Source organism: Corapipo altera, unplaced genomic scaffold (genome assembly GCF_003945725.1).
Source record: "Corapipo altera isolate COAL_440 unplaced genomic scaffold, ASM394572v1 0, whole genome shotgun sequence".
Lineage (NCBI taxonomy): Eukaryota > Metazoa > Chordata > Aves > Passeriformes > Pipridae > Corapipo > Corapipo altera.
In genome coordinates, this window is record NW_020884872.1 from 77,513,261 (window position 1) to 77,527,446 (window position 14,186).

The window sequence follows — 14,186 nt, forward strand, 5'->3', positions numbered from 1 at the left end:
TCTCAACCCTTTCCACAGAAGTTATGATTAAAGTAGCATTCCTGTGGCTCACCTCTCTGCCCCCTTCAGTTGGTCCTCACCTTTCTAGATGCATGGTGCACAAAACTGCACGCGACACTCTCCTTAGGGACATTTCAGCTCCTGTTGGGGCAGAACAATGACTTAATTTGTTTCACTTCTGGGGTAATGTTTGTCTTTTTCAAAAGAGCAAAACACTTTCCTTTACTCCCATTCAACTTGTGATCAACTATTAACTAGTTACTCATCCTGTACAACATTTAACTGCAACCTCAGCACGTGATTTCAATTCCTTTTTAAACTGCACTGTTTCACTGGGTCTTGGCAGTCAAACGATAAGTTTCCAACTTAAACGTGTATCACTGTTTGATTTAATGTGCACCTGCAGATTCTTGAAGGCTTCACTGTTTCTAGTACTTCACATGAAATGAGCAACTTAAAAAATGTCTACTCGATTTTGTTTCCAAATTCTAGTATTTAAAATACTGAATTTTTTCTTCTTTGGTTATGTTCAAAGTATGTTAGTGGCAACAGTGTACAGACACCTAGTATAGATGAAGTAAGCTAACCACAGAGAAGTTATACTGTAGTGTCACTATGTGATGGTGGCTAGAAAACTGCTGAAAAAGATGCACACTCATATTCAAGTGAGTTGCCTTCCCATTTCACTGAGGAAGTGGGAGTAGCTTCCTGATCCCTGAAAGGATGATTACATCCCATGATAGCTCAAGCAAGCTAGGCTTCCAAACAGTTCAATTAGTAAGTCAGTAAAGTTGCACAAGGTTGCATCCCTAAAGCAGAAACTTTCAGATACTGGTTTCAAGCAAAATCATCATGCAGAAATTTTTCTTTCCACAATTTATCACACAATTTTTCCCCACAAAATTTTTCCCATTAAATGTAGGCAAATTCAGATCCTTTCTCTCAACAATTTCTCCTCCTATGTATTTCCAACCATTAAAGTCTCGCTGTTCAAGAAACATAATATTCTCCTAGCTGCTTAGTGTATTCATTTACTGCTCATTCACCCTATGAAAAGTGTATTGCCATCCTGAGGTATACTCACGTCACACTTTGTTCCATTCATAGCATTAGTCTCTATCCGTTTCACTTACCCTTATGTAGAGTCCTTATTGATAGAATAGCCTTCTACAATCTTCCATTACACTTAGTTTGCAAGTTAATATTATGCTACTATGAAATTGCACAGGGTGAACAGCCTGCTAGAGTGAATGGACTCTATAAAAAAGTAGTAAATAATCATGTGTTCTGATTTCCCATGTTTCTCTTCAGTTTAAGTTCATATTACAAGATAGAGTTGCAAACAAATAAGGCCCATATAAAAATAATATACAGAAATAAAAGAATCATGGGAAATGTCTTACATGGGAAATGTCTGTAACATAGTTGAGTTCTACAGAGGTACAAAAGATGCTATAAGCTCTAGAACAAGCCAGGTATACATCAGGTCCAACAAAGAAAACTATCAATCACCATAAAAACAATTAATCAAACATTAATCCAAATTTGCATCTTAAAGACCTCTACTACAAGCATGTGAACATGTCTTTTGTGAAACAGTGCCCCCAGATTTGGCTTGATGGGCAGCTGTAGTGTTGTTTTATGATCAGTTGCAGTTTTTGATCGGGCACATATGGGTTTGGGGTTTTACGAAGCCCAGGGAAAGATATGGCAAACCAGGGTACAGTCCCCAGAGCCCACTCCTGCTCACATGTTCTTGCAATTAATGTAACTGCCCTCAGTGGTTTAGGTCAGACTTCCTGAGTAAATTAGAACAGTAAGAAGTTTTTATTTCTTCACAAGGAACTATGATAATAAGGTAAGGAATTAAGTCTATTAATTCTACAAATACTGGTGTCACCAAGCGCATGATGCAATTGCTCTTTAAACATCTGGCACTATTGTCTATATTAAGTAGAGGAAAATCCACCCTTGCTTGACAAAAACATTCACACTGTTGAAGTGACTATTTTTTTTCTCAGGATTTGGGAAGCTGCCATAATCCACAGTGCAACAGGTACAACAGCCAACATACGCTAATGCCCTACTGTGACCTAGACAGGGAGCACATCCTTTGGGCTAGTTTCACTGTACACAGGAGATGAAGTTTAACTAATTGTAAACTACACAAAAACAGCTGTATTGGAACTGTGTAAAACATACTGCTTTTTCTTTTTTTTTTCTCCTTGTCATGGTACAGTCATGGATCTGTTACTAGTGTGATGGAGTTGAACTCCTTCTACCCTCTGCAGAGCAAGAACTGATAACTACCTCCAGAGCGAAGCAGAGTAATGGTAGGCTGGGGCAAACAGCAAAGGTGCTGTTTATTTGTAGGGGAGAAAAAAGAAATAAAACAAAACAAACAGAGAACAAAAAACAACAACAACAAACAAACACAAACCAACCAACCAATCAACCAACCAACCAACCAACCAACCAACCAAACATAAAAAAACCAACCAACTAACAAAAAAAAAAAAACACAAAAAAACCAAAACCAAAACCAAAAAACAAGTAAATTAGTTTCCTCCATCCATAAAAATTTAAACTTGCATTATGTAAAAATGCAAGCTTGAATTACAGCAAACTTTTGGAACACAGTGAAAGGACTGGAGCAATTCTTCCTTCAGTGTGCAATTACCTGTTCTTACACATTAGTGTAATGGATCACAAAGGATTAAAATATACAAAAGCCTATTGTTCCTGAGCTGTGATCAACCATAGTCACCTAACAATTGCCTCTGGAGAAAATATAATTACGTCAAGTAGATTTTAAAGGACCAGGGTGGTGGGTGTGCCTTGAGGACTGTTCCACTCCAGACCAGATGTGTGCTTCCAAAAACAATCTTCTACCCATCTGCACTCATTGCACTTGAATTCACACCAGGATCAGCTGGGCATGAGCCAACTGTTCCTCTTTCAGATGGCGCTGACAAAAAGGACACCATTCCACTGATGGATGCTCAGCCTGCTGGACCGGACCTGGAGCATCCCCCTCCCACATGGGTGCCCAGGCCTCAGCACTGGGTCTTTTGCCCTCCACAGCCACTTAACTCCTTTGTATAGACACAGGCTTTGGTTAAAGAGTTAGCCAAATGGGATTTAGTTAAGCAATCACTCAGGTTAGCGAGCAGCTACGTGAAATGCTGTTCAAAATTTAGCAAGGCTTCTTCGTGACTCACTCCTCACCGTACGAGTGCAAGCAGTCCTTATTTGGTTGCGCAGTTCTTAATGGTTGTGTTGCTTTTTAATGATGACAAAGTCAAAATCTACCATGTTGGAAAACTCGGTGTAACTTGCTTTGTGGGAAACAGAGGCTTCAACTCTGCTCAAGGAAGGAAATGTTTAGTGAAAGAAAAACTCAGTGGTATAACTGAGTTAACCAACAAAGTGACATTATTGTCTGTATACTCAGATACTGGAAGTCAAACAAAGTAATAGAAAAGGACCATCCCACACCTGGAGGACTTGTCTGAGCAGCAGACAGCTTCCAGCCATGAATCAGTGCTGGGAATCAGAAATCATTTGAATAGAGACGATAACATGATCAAACCTGACAATTTCCAGGGGGAAAAAATGGTGTAAAAATTTTTTTACCTATGCGTAAAAATATCATAGAGTCATAGAATCATAGTGGCAACCAGGTTGGAAAAGATCTCCGAGATCATCAAGTCCAACTCTTGATCCAACACTGCCTGATTTTAGTCTTTTGCAATCATCCTGACTGAATCTCAGCTCTGTCTAATACATATGAGGTAAATCAAGCTTCTGCACTGGTCTTGAGTTGACTACATTCAAATTCAATCTCACACCTTCTGTACTAGAGCCTAAAACCCTGGAGGTCAGCCTGTAATTCCTCTGAAATTACTTTACTGCATGTCAGTTTACAATGAAGTCTTGCATCAATTCTCTGGTATTTCAGGGCTATTTAATTTTTTTATAGAAGTAGGATTTTACAAATCAGGTGAAATACAAAATTTTGGTTAATGTCATTTATATTTCCAGCACTTTTTCCAAAGATCTATACAAGTCCATTAGGCTCAGCATAAGTAAAGTCATTCTGTGTCTGTCCTGTCTTTCAAACACTGCTCTCCATAATCACCAAAGTCCAATCTCACTGTGCTGTCCCAGCATGTACGGATATGTGCAGATCATCAGGATGAGTCAGAAAGAGCTTCAGACATTGACTGCTCCTTTTTTGGGTTACAGTCAGTGTGGGCAGATCAAGTCCAGCATGCCTCCTGTGCTGTCACAGCTACTCTGCCTGCCCTTACAACAACACTATATGATCACTCTGCTTTAGGTGGGATTCTGCAGTTTATCACAGAGATTTGCTGCAGGTTTACAGGTACTCTGAGTTTATCTCAATCCAACTACTAAGTTAAAGATTTCCTAGATGAAATTATATGATTTTATCAAGACAAGATGTATGCACTGCTTTAGATTACATCTTGTTTCAGTCATTTAAAGACAGTGTCATGACAGGCTTACAAATGGATGTGGACAGCCAGCTACAGAAAGTGAATTCTCAAATGAAAGCTATGACATTTGTCCTGCCTAGCCAGGTTTTGACCCACACTGCAGTGCAATGCAGCTGACTGACCTCCTGTCGTCTTCCCTTCCTCATGTCCTGTACATATGCTTCTTGAGGGCAGAAACTCTGTGTACAACTAAAGGTTATAGCTGTGACTTCAATTTAAATTGAATAAAACCAATTATTATACAGAAATTTTTGAGAGATCCATATGTGTGTGTCAGCTGGAAGAAAGAGAGATGTTGGATCACTGACCAAAGGAGCAGACAGATTAAAGAATCAAGGGTGTTAGAACTCACACAGGTAGGTAACATTTACAGGAAAGCTGTTTCTCTTGTTGTTTATTGCTCAAGATTATTATGGTAAAAACTTATCTCTATATTTGCATCTTTTTCCCACATTATGTCCCAATTAAACTGTTGTAAATACAAAGTCATTAAATGTGAAGGAATTCTAGATACTGTGAGAAAATGGTAAATCAACAAGTTGAGATGTATTAAGTTTGATTGCTTAATTATTAGTGAATTAGTTGTGCTAGTTGTCACCACATTGTTTGTGCTAAACCTGAACATCTAATCCCTTCCTCAGGCCTTTCCTTCCCTAAAGCAGTGAGATGTGAAGTAGATCTTTCTGAGAAATAGCTCAGTGCATCTGGATCCAGCCAAACAGGAGGGAAGAACTGGTTTGCCTCTCCGGGGACAGGCTGACACGCTGTTGAGGGGTCATGGCAGGACCTCAATGCCCAGACAGAGATGACTGGAGGTTTTTACAAACACAGAGCCTGTAAAAGTGATACAGATGGTCAAGATCAAGACAAAGCAATAAAGTCTGTAAAAGTATCACAGATGGTAAGGTACTTATTTGAAGAGACACCCTCAGGGTCTCTAGAATCTGAGGAAACTGTGTGCAGAAGGTGTGGAGATGTGCCTCCCTCTACAGTCAAGGCCTCTGACAAGAAAAATGGCCTGTAACAACCATGACTGTACCATGAGAAGACGAGACAAGAAGAAGGATGAAGGGTTATTTTGTGGAAAAACACTAGGAAAGTTCTGAATGAGACTGTGCCTTGCTGGACTTAGCCTCAGAAACTGCAGTGTGAAAAAATATTTTATTCTGTAAAAATATTTGCCATGTTTGAATTTTATTTTTTATTAGTCAAAATGAATAATCAAATAACAAAACTGATCATGTGTTCTGCATACCATAGAAAAACAGGTCAATCCAGTTTGGTAGGACTTCACATACTATATTACATAGTTCACAAATCACCCAAACAAAACATTTCTCAGGAATTTTTGGACATTCTTTTTCCTTGATATTCACTGTAGTGGGTAAACAACAGCCAGTTCTGATGCTAATCACCCACATAGTCACTTTCTTATGCAGGGGGGGGATGGGTGAGATATTATGAAGTGCAGAAGAGAGTTTAATAAGTGAAAAGCAAGGGGGGGAAGTGGGGGGAAGTGATGCACAGGCTCATCACCTGCTCCCCAGATTAATGTCCAGCCAGCCTTCAGGAAATTACTGCCTTGGAAGACAACCCTCACTCCACCTTCTTCTGCTGCTGGACCAGGTTTATTGTTGAGCATGACATTATATCATATGGAATATCCCCTTGGAGAATTCAGGTTAACTGTGCTGGAAGTGCCCGTTTCCCACACAGTCTCTACCATACACTGTGAGAGCAGAGTGTGAACTGAGAAAGTCTTGACATTGTACAAACACTTTTCACCAATACCCAAAGCACGGGTGTGTTATCAAAAACTGGTTAAGCCACAAATCGAAATGCAGCATCATACAGACTGATATGAACAAATTTATTCTATCCTAGATAGACCCATAATATTCATGAATATATTTGAGCAGCTCTTGACTTTTGTTAACTCTGTTGGCTGCATCCAGATTGGGCAGAATCCAGCTGAGTTGTCTATCCAAGCCAAATTACCAAGATACAGCAATCATTCACCACTGAATCATTTAGATCTACTGCACTTTTTCATCCTACTCATGTCCAGAGGAGGCTCTGGTCTTACTTTTTATATATGTATTTTTCTCTAGAACTCAAAAGCCCTGGTGCCCATCAATGAATTTCATATAGGAAATAGTTTCATGAAGCATCCTTGTTCAAAGTAGGGTTACTCTACTCAGAAAATGTCACAGTGTAAACTTTCCAGTGGCAATATTGTGAGTCTTCTTAACAGAATTTTAGACCATGGAACATTTCTGTCATCACCGTGTAGCTACAGCAACTTCTCTTATTAAACATCTTTAACAGTGTTTCTTCTGACCTCCTTAAATTTTCTCTAAACTGGCCATGTTCTCCCACAGATGTATAGGCTCTCTGCTGAATACAAATCATATGACTACGCTTTTTGGGCAGGAAATTATCTTTCCTGACCCACAATAATTTTTATCATTCAAGATCAAGACAAAGCAATAAAGTCTGTAAAATTCACACTGCTAAATCTAAAATCAGCATCTGTTCCTTTTTTATATTGATCTTATTAGAATTAGATTGATTCCTGCTGATTTTGAGCCCAAAGAACTGAAAATTCTTTTTATTGAAAGTTTTTTATTTCAGTTCAATCCCAATGTTCATCAAAATCTTCTCTCTTTTTGGGGAAAAAAAAAAAAAGATCAGAGTTGACAAGCTTCCAGCAGAAAATGAAATGGAACATGGTACATGTCCTTTTTCATCAAGCTCTTGTGTTTAAACCCTCCTTTTCAGTTTTGCCCATGGCTGAATTAAAGATAAATGGGACTTGCTCAACAGTTCATCAACTGTAATGGAGCTCTGAAGCCTTCTTCTTGTGTCTATGAGGAAATAATCCGTACCAGACACTGGAGTCATGGAGTTCAAAGTGGTTTAAACACATCCTCCTCTCCTTCAACCCAGACCCTGGTCTGGATCCAACTTTACTACCACAGTCTGGCATTAAGCCTGTTGTTGAAAAAGAAAAGGATGAACCTGGTCCCAGCAATAAAACAGGTTGGTTTTTTTCATCAAGCTTTACAATTTGGACATGGATATTTTTCCTGTAAGCCTACCAAAATGTACAGAAATGATAATATGTGGATATCTGGGCTGTTTTCAATATCAGGTGACAGCATCATTCCTTTATCAACTATTTCAGATGTAGTTGTGTACTGCATTCCTCTCTTGCATAGTTCAGCAGTGTTTTGGTATAGATCATCTCTCTCTGAAGTTAAATTCTTTCTCATCACATCAACCAAAAATACATTGAACATCATAAGATAGTAACTCACAAACTCTTCTATATGTGTTCATCTATGCCCATATGACCTGTCCTAGTGTGAGAAATACTAACGATCTTTTCCTATTTATGTGGTTCTCCTTTTCAGATCAGAGCTAATATGATCACAGAACTGCATACCCTAAAATAAAAATCACAAACCAGCCTGTGAACTGGTGTTTTCAGGCCTCAAAAACTCTCCAGTGAAGTTTAATGGAGTGAAGATGAGACCATTGTTGGCAAAGGGGCCAGAGAGGTTGTGGCTTCCCTGATCCCCTTTGGTTTTCTCTGCAGCGCTTCATGGACCTCTGTCAGATTGCACTGGTACAGTTGGTGGTAGAAGACAGCTCCACCTTTGCTAGGGTAAGCTCCTCTCTTTACCCTGAGAATTTTCACCCATTCTTGTAAGCTATGTTTTATATCTAGTTCTCCAATGTAAAGAGACTCTTCTGAAAGGCCATCTTTAGTAGGCAGGGGACAAAGGTGTCTCATGTCCTCATTTCTAGAGGGCACATTTAAAGAGCTCTCTTCTGATTTCTGTGGAAACTGCAGAAACCTCTTAAAGTTTACTGAACTGGGCAGTGTTGTGCATGGTACTAAGGAATGGCGGTAGTAATGGCAGCAGTTTCACTGAGATAGTGCTCACATACATATCGTGTGCCTCTACACCAATTGATACAGGCAGGCAGCCAAAGGGCTGTTGCAAAATACCTTTTCGTATAAGGAACATGGGAGAAGCTCAGTAAGAAGTGATTACACAGTAACTGTACTGATAAAGTTACAGAAAGAGAACTTCCCCGTGACTTTGTGGTTTCACTACTGGAATAATATGAAAAGAGAGAGACAAAGCTGGCTGCTAGCTGTGACGTGACATCGATGGGGAAGTTGCAGGAAAGATTTGTTTAATGTGCTTTCATTTACTTCTTAGAACAGTGATGACATTACATCAACACCACCAAAAAGTGAGTCACATAATGTAACTGCTACTTGGACCTATCAGGATCTATATAAGCATTTTTAGCTGTGGTCTTGGGAGACAGAAGTCAGACCTTTTCTGCTGCAGCAAGGCTCCTTACCAAGCTGGGCACCATGCAGTACCTCCTACTTTGTGCTGCCATCCTCCTACCTGAGAGTCTTGCTTTTCCAGTACACATGAAACTAGAACCATGGAGCAACGTAGACCTTGAGAAAGTAAAGGTATGTTATCAGGGGAAAAATGTAACTGCATGATGAATAATCTGATTTTTGATTCAGTGTCTACATTCCTTTCCTAGCTATTTATATTGTCCTTATTTTACATTACCACAACAGTTTTTGCAGAGATGACAAAGAGCAATTTAAACTTGCTGACTAGCTTAGACACTCTAAATCCAACTTACAAAACAGACCAAGTTGCAATTGGTAAATAAAAAGGAGCATGTAATTTTTAAAACATCTCAAAAACTTTATGTAGACTGTGTTGGAAGGCTGTAGATTTGCATGCTCAATAAATTGTGTTTGCTTTAAAGGATTTCTTGCTTACAATGTTTCATTGCTATTGCAATTCTTTTTATATATGTTGATTTATACTACAGAGAGAACAGAATTTGGTGAACTGAAATGGGAAGAAAAAATACATGACTGTAGGATGATGAAACAATTCAACCAGAAATAAAATGCAATCATCAAAACTTCACAGCTATATGTAATAATTTTTATTTTCCTTCTCTTCTTCCAGGTATATCTCGATAAATTCTTTCCACTTTTTCCAAAAACAAAAACCTTAAGCTTAGAAGACAGGATTAAAGAAATGCAGAGGTTTTTCCACCTGACCGTAACTGGAACATTAAATACAGAAACAGAAGAAACAATCAAACTGCCCAGATGTGGAATGCCCGATATAGCAGAATACCAAACATTTCCTGGAACTCCAAGATGGAAAAAAACACATTTGACTTACAAGTTAGTGAAGTTTAGGTTTTATGAGGAAAAGGGTTGTTTGTATTTAACTATGTGGGTTTCCTTCACACCCTAAACGACATTAATCTGTTTCCTTTTGCTGCCAGGATTGTCAATTATACTCCTGACCTACCCAGAAGGAAAGTGGATGATGCAATTAGAAAGGCTTTAATGGTATGGAGTGATGTGACTCCACTGAACTTCCAAAGAGTACAGAGTGGCCGTGCAGACATTGAGATTGGATTTGCACGTCGTGGTGAGAATACCTGTCCTTTTTAAAATACAATGGTCCATATTTGACTCAAAGCATGTATTTTTATAGCCATAGTTTTAAGAAAGAACAAAGAGTTTGTAATTATATTGAAGTCTTCATAAATTTTACCTTCTATTTATCATGTCACCAAATTTGTATGCCATGATTCAGTTTTACTCATATGAAACCATTAGAAAATTCTTTCAGAGCCACGGCTATGAAAGGGAGAATTCAGCTCCAGAAAGAGGTACTTAAATTTAGATGTTCAAGGCTCTGTTTGCCTTGATAAATAGCGTAAACTAACAGGAAGAGCTCTGTAGAGCAAACCAGTGTGTTCCAAAGATCCAGCCTCCACAGGCTGGATTCCAGCAGGTTAGGGATCTAGATCTAGTATAGTTCCCTGGATCTTTGGTGTAGATCTAGATCTTTAGTCTAGATCTAGTATAGTTCCCTGGATTAAACAGCCTTCATCAGATGAGGTCTCTTAGGTTTGGCCAAAGAGAGTATCTTCTGGTTGCTTTACACTCCAAGGTTGCACCAAGGTGCAAGACAAAGTATGGCAAATGGGGATGACCAGTAAAGTCACATCAGAAGTTCGCTTGTGATCTGGAATATTATATGAGGCTAGCCATACCTTTAACTTGTGCCTGGAACCTAAACTGACTCAGCCTAGACAAAATAAATGCCTACTTTAAGGTTATCTGACTTGTTCTCTAGATCCATTGACAATATTTACTAGAGCTCCATTGACTATAAATGAAGATTGGACATGTTGGCTGGCAAGCAGATGATTGCATATAAACACTAAAATGTCCAAAGCTCCTATGTCGCTGATGGGAAGAATATTACGTTGCCATAAAGAGGTGACTTAATGTGACAGTCAAAGTGGGAGGCGATCCTGCAAACTGGAATGGGTTTTATTCCATTGTCACACACTAGGATTAGGTTTCTTCTGCCTGTGTTAGCCCTGCCCCAAGGTCCATCCACATGGTCCTGGGGAAAGGGGACAGAATGGCATTTGAGTCCCCAAATACTCCTCAATAGAGTTAGAGACTACTGTGAGGTAGGAGAAAATTTTCAGACTTGGTACAACTCTTGTACAGTTCTTGCATTCAAGGTAGGAAACAGTAATATTCCATCTGTACTATGATAGAAGTGGATAATAGACCATATCCCAAGGCTGGGGATAAATGAACTTAGGAACATAGTTATCTATTCCACATCACTGTCTCACACTAAAATCAGTGCAAGTGAGAATGTCTACAACAAAGGTTGCCCAGCATTTTTCAACACTGAAAATGTTCAGGTCTTTGCAATGCTGTCAAGCATTAAATACTTATTCTGAAATAATCCCTGATTCCTGCCTCAGAACCACACTTCTGACAAAGGCTCAGAAAAAAAAAATTCAGCCCTTTCTGAAACATGAAGCAGCCTGAACCATCAAATACAAGTTTTGAACTTAAGTCATTAATTTGGAGAGCGTTTCCTAAGCCTTGCTTCTCATTTTCACAACATTGCTGCCATTGTAGGATTTTTTTTTAAGGATGGGCAACCAACAAAACTAGCAAAACCAAGCAACATGCTTCAATTTGATGAATTTAAATATAATACCTGATGTCATATGATGACATTTATTTGTTTTCAAATGCAGAGCATGGTGATGGATATCCTTTTGATGGAAGAGGTAACACACTAGCCCATGCATTTGCACCTGGAGAAGGGATTGGTGGAGATGTTCATTTTGATGAGGACGAAAAATGGTCAGAGTTCAATCAAGGTAAAGCCCACATGTGTGCATGAAGGGGAAAGACAAATATTGCACATGCTGGAAGAACATAGACACAGGAAATGTTTTCCATAACTCTTGACACTTATGTACAGCTTCAATGCCAACGTTTGTGTTCTTTTCAACTACCTTTCCAAGTAGTTGTGCTTCATTACGATTAGCAGCTACATAATGCCTGCTCTGTCCATATTTTAAAGCACTTTTCACAGGTTAAACAAGGACTATGAGCCTCTGTTTTCTACATAAACCATGAAAAAGTAAATTGACCTGCTTGTAGGATTAAGGTTGACTATAAGCACAGTTGGAAAGGGAGTCAGAGTCTCTAGATGCGTATGCAAAGGACCAGTAATGTTTCTATAAAATATTACAGTTACATAAGAAAGTTCAGCAATAATGGATCAAAACCCTGGGGTTTCATTCCAAGATGAATGAAAGATGCAAATTCTCCTGCTATTTCAATTCATAGTATTCTAAAAAGAAATGCCATACCTTTAACATACTTTTCTCTGCTTCTGTGCTGAAGAGGTTAATTTGTTCCTTGTTGCTGCTCATGAGTTTGGCCATTCTTTGGGACTTGCTCATTCAAATGTCCGTGGAGCTCTGATGTACCCTATCTACTCATATGAGAACCCAGCAACCTTCAGACTTCCAGCGGACGACAGGCGAGGAATTCAGAAGTTATATGGTAAATTCATTGTGAGATTTGATTTTCAGTATAAAACCTACTGGGGTACAGTTTTCACTACTCTCCCTGACTGTAAGGGCCTCATCATACTACTAAAAAGAAAGAAGGGGAACAAACTTGAGAAAAACACATTCCTGCATACTCCATCCACTATGTGTCCTCTGTAATGTGTCCCCACGCAATCAAGGGGTGACAGAGCAGCAGTGCAGTGGTGGGGTACACTGTCTTTCTGCACACCTACATATTGCCAAGTAAATCCTGTGGACGTTGCTCTGCAAATGAGTTATTTCAGTGAGTGGGGCTACTGGCAGGAAATAAGAGATACTGTGCCACTTAACAAGTTAAGTGAAGGCAGAAACTTCACAGCAGTAGGGGGAATATTATTAGAATTGACCCCACAAGGCAAACTTTGCCAGCTTTGCTTTTCTTTAGGCACCACCTTTCTCAGGGCATGCTAGAGGAATACCAAGAATAAAACATCATTGTCTGCATTGTCAATTTCAAGTACAGTCTCAATGTTTTGTCCTTCTTTTCCACAGGGAAAAAGTCATCAAACTCTTGAAGAAAATGCTTAGCAAAGGTCAAGGAATTCACATCTCACTGTTTTGGTCTTTCAAAACAATTTAAAACTTCTGGCTAATTAAGGCAGTAAACTCCTGGGCTGCACTTTCTCTCCCTGAATTTTTATTTTGATTTATTTGTACCTTACGCAATTTCACCTAACAATAAAAAGAAGTTTAAAAAAAACCCCAAGCACGTATACTCTGTTTTCAAATGTTTTCATTTTTCTTCTGGCATTTCACTGGGGGATTAAATAACTCCTGCATGCATGATAGACAGTCAGACAAATATCTTTCTGAATAGATTTATAAGTACCTAAAGAGCCTGCATGCATTTACTGATGTAAGAACAAACCCTCTTCCTGGCTTGCTTTCAGTTCCCATGCATGTCCTGGCACTTCATAGTACATACTGCTGCCTCCTCAGAATCACAGTGTGCTTGCCATATGGCTTAACATAAAGGAGGTCTCCACAGTGATTCCTTCAGTATGGCCTGAGATGCTTTCCCAAAGGGAAAAGCTTTTCAGCTTCATGTCCTCCCTGGCTTGCCAGAGGAGCAGGTTTGAGAAGTAGTGGACTGGGAATCCCATTGTACTCTGTGATATTCCAACATCTCTTAAGTATTTTGAAATTAAAAGGGAGAAAAAAAACCAAAAACCAAAACAAAAAAAAAAATAAACAGGAATTCTCCTTCTCTCCTGTGAAAGATTAACACCACATTTCCAGAAAACAAAAATGAGTACAGACAGGCATAAACCTGTGTTCACAGAACATCACAGCATATGCCAAGTTGGAAGGGATCCATAAGGATCACAGAGTTCAACTCCTATCCCTGCACAGGACCATCCCCCAGTGTCACACCAAGTGCCCAAGAGTAAACATACACAGCTTCTCACTTACTCCTCCAATCCCTGCCCCCCTCAGTAGGATGCAGGAGAGAAATCAGAAAAAAAAAAAATTCTGCAGCTTGAGATAAAGACACTTTAATAGCAGAGAAAAAGAAGGGAAAATAATAATAATTACAATATACAAAACAAGGGAGGGACAATGCAATTGCTCATCACCCACAGACTGATGTCAATGCAGTCCCCAAGCAGAAGCCCATGGCCAGCTTTCCTCCCAGTTTATATGCTGAAC

The 14,186-nt window shown here is 39.2% G+C and overlaps 1 protein-coding gene across 1 annotated transcript; it reads left to right on the forward strand.

Moving 5' to 3' along the window:
• Positions 1-8,652: 8,652 nt before the first annotated feature.
• On the forward strand, positions 8,653-13,162 carry MMP7 (matrix metallopeptidase 7). The gene is made up of 6 exons (XM_027637254.1): positions 8,653-9,024; positions 9,545-9,768; positions 9,873-10,021; positions 11,670-11,795; positions 12,328-12,489; positions 13,029-13,162. The coding sequence occupies exons 1-6, from the start codon at positions 8,917-8,919 to the stop codon at positions 13,049-13,051; spliced, it is 792 nt and encodes a 263-aa protein (XP_027493055.1). The 5' UTR covers positions 8,653-8,916; the 3' UTR covers positions 13,052-13,162.
• The last annotated feature ends 1,024 nt before the right edge of the window (positions 13,163-14,186 follow it).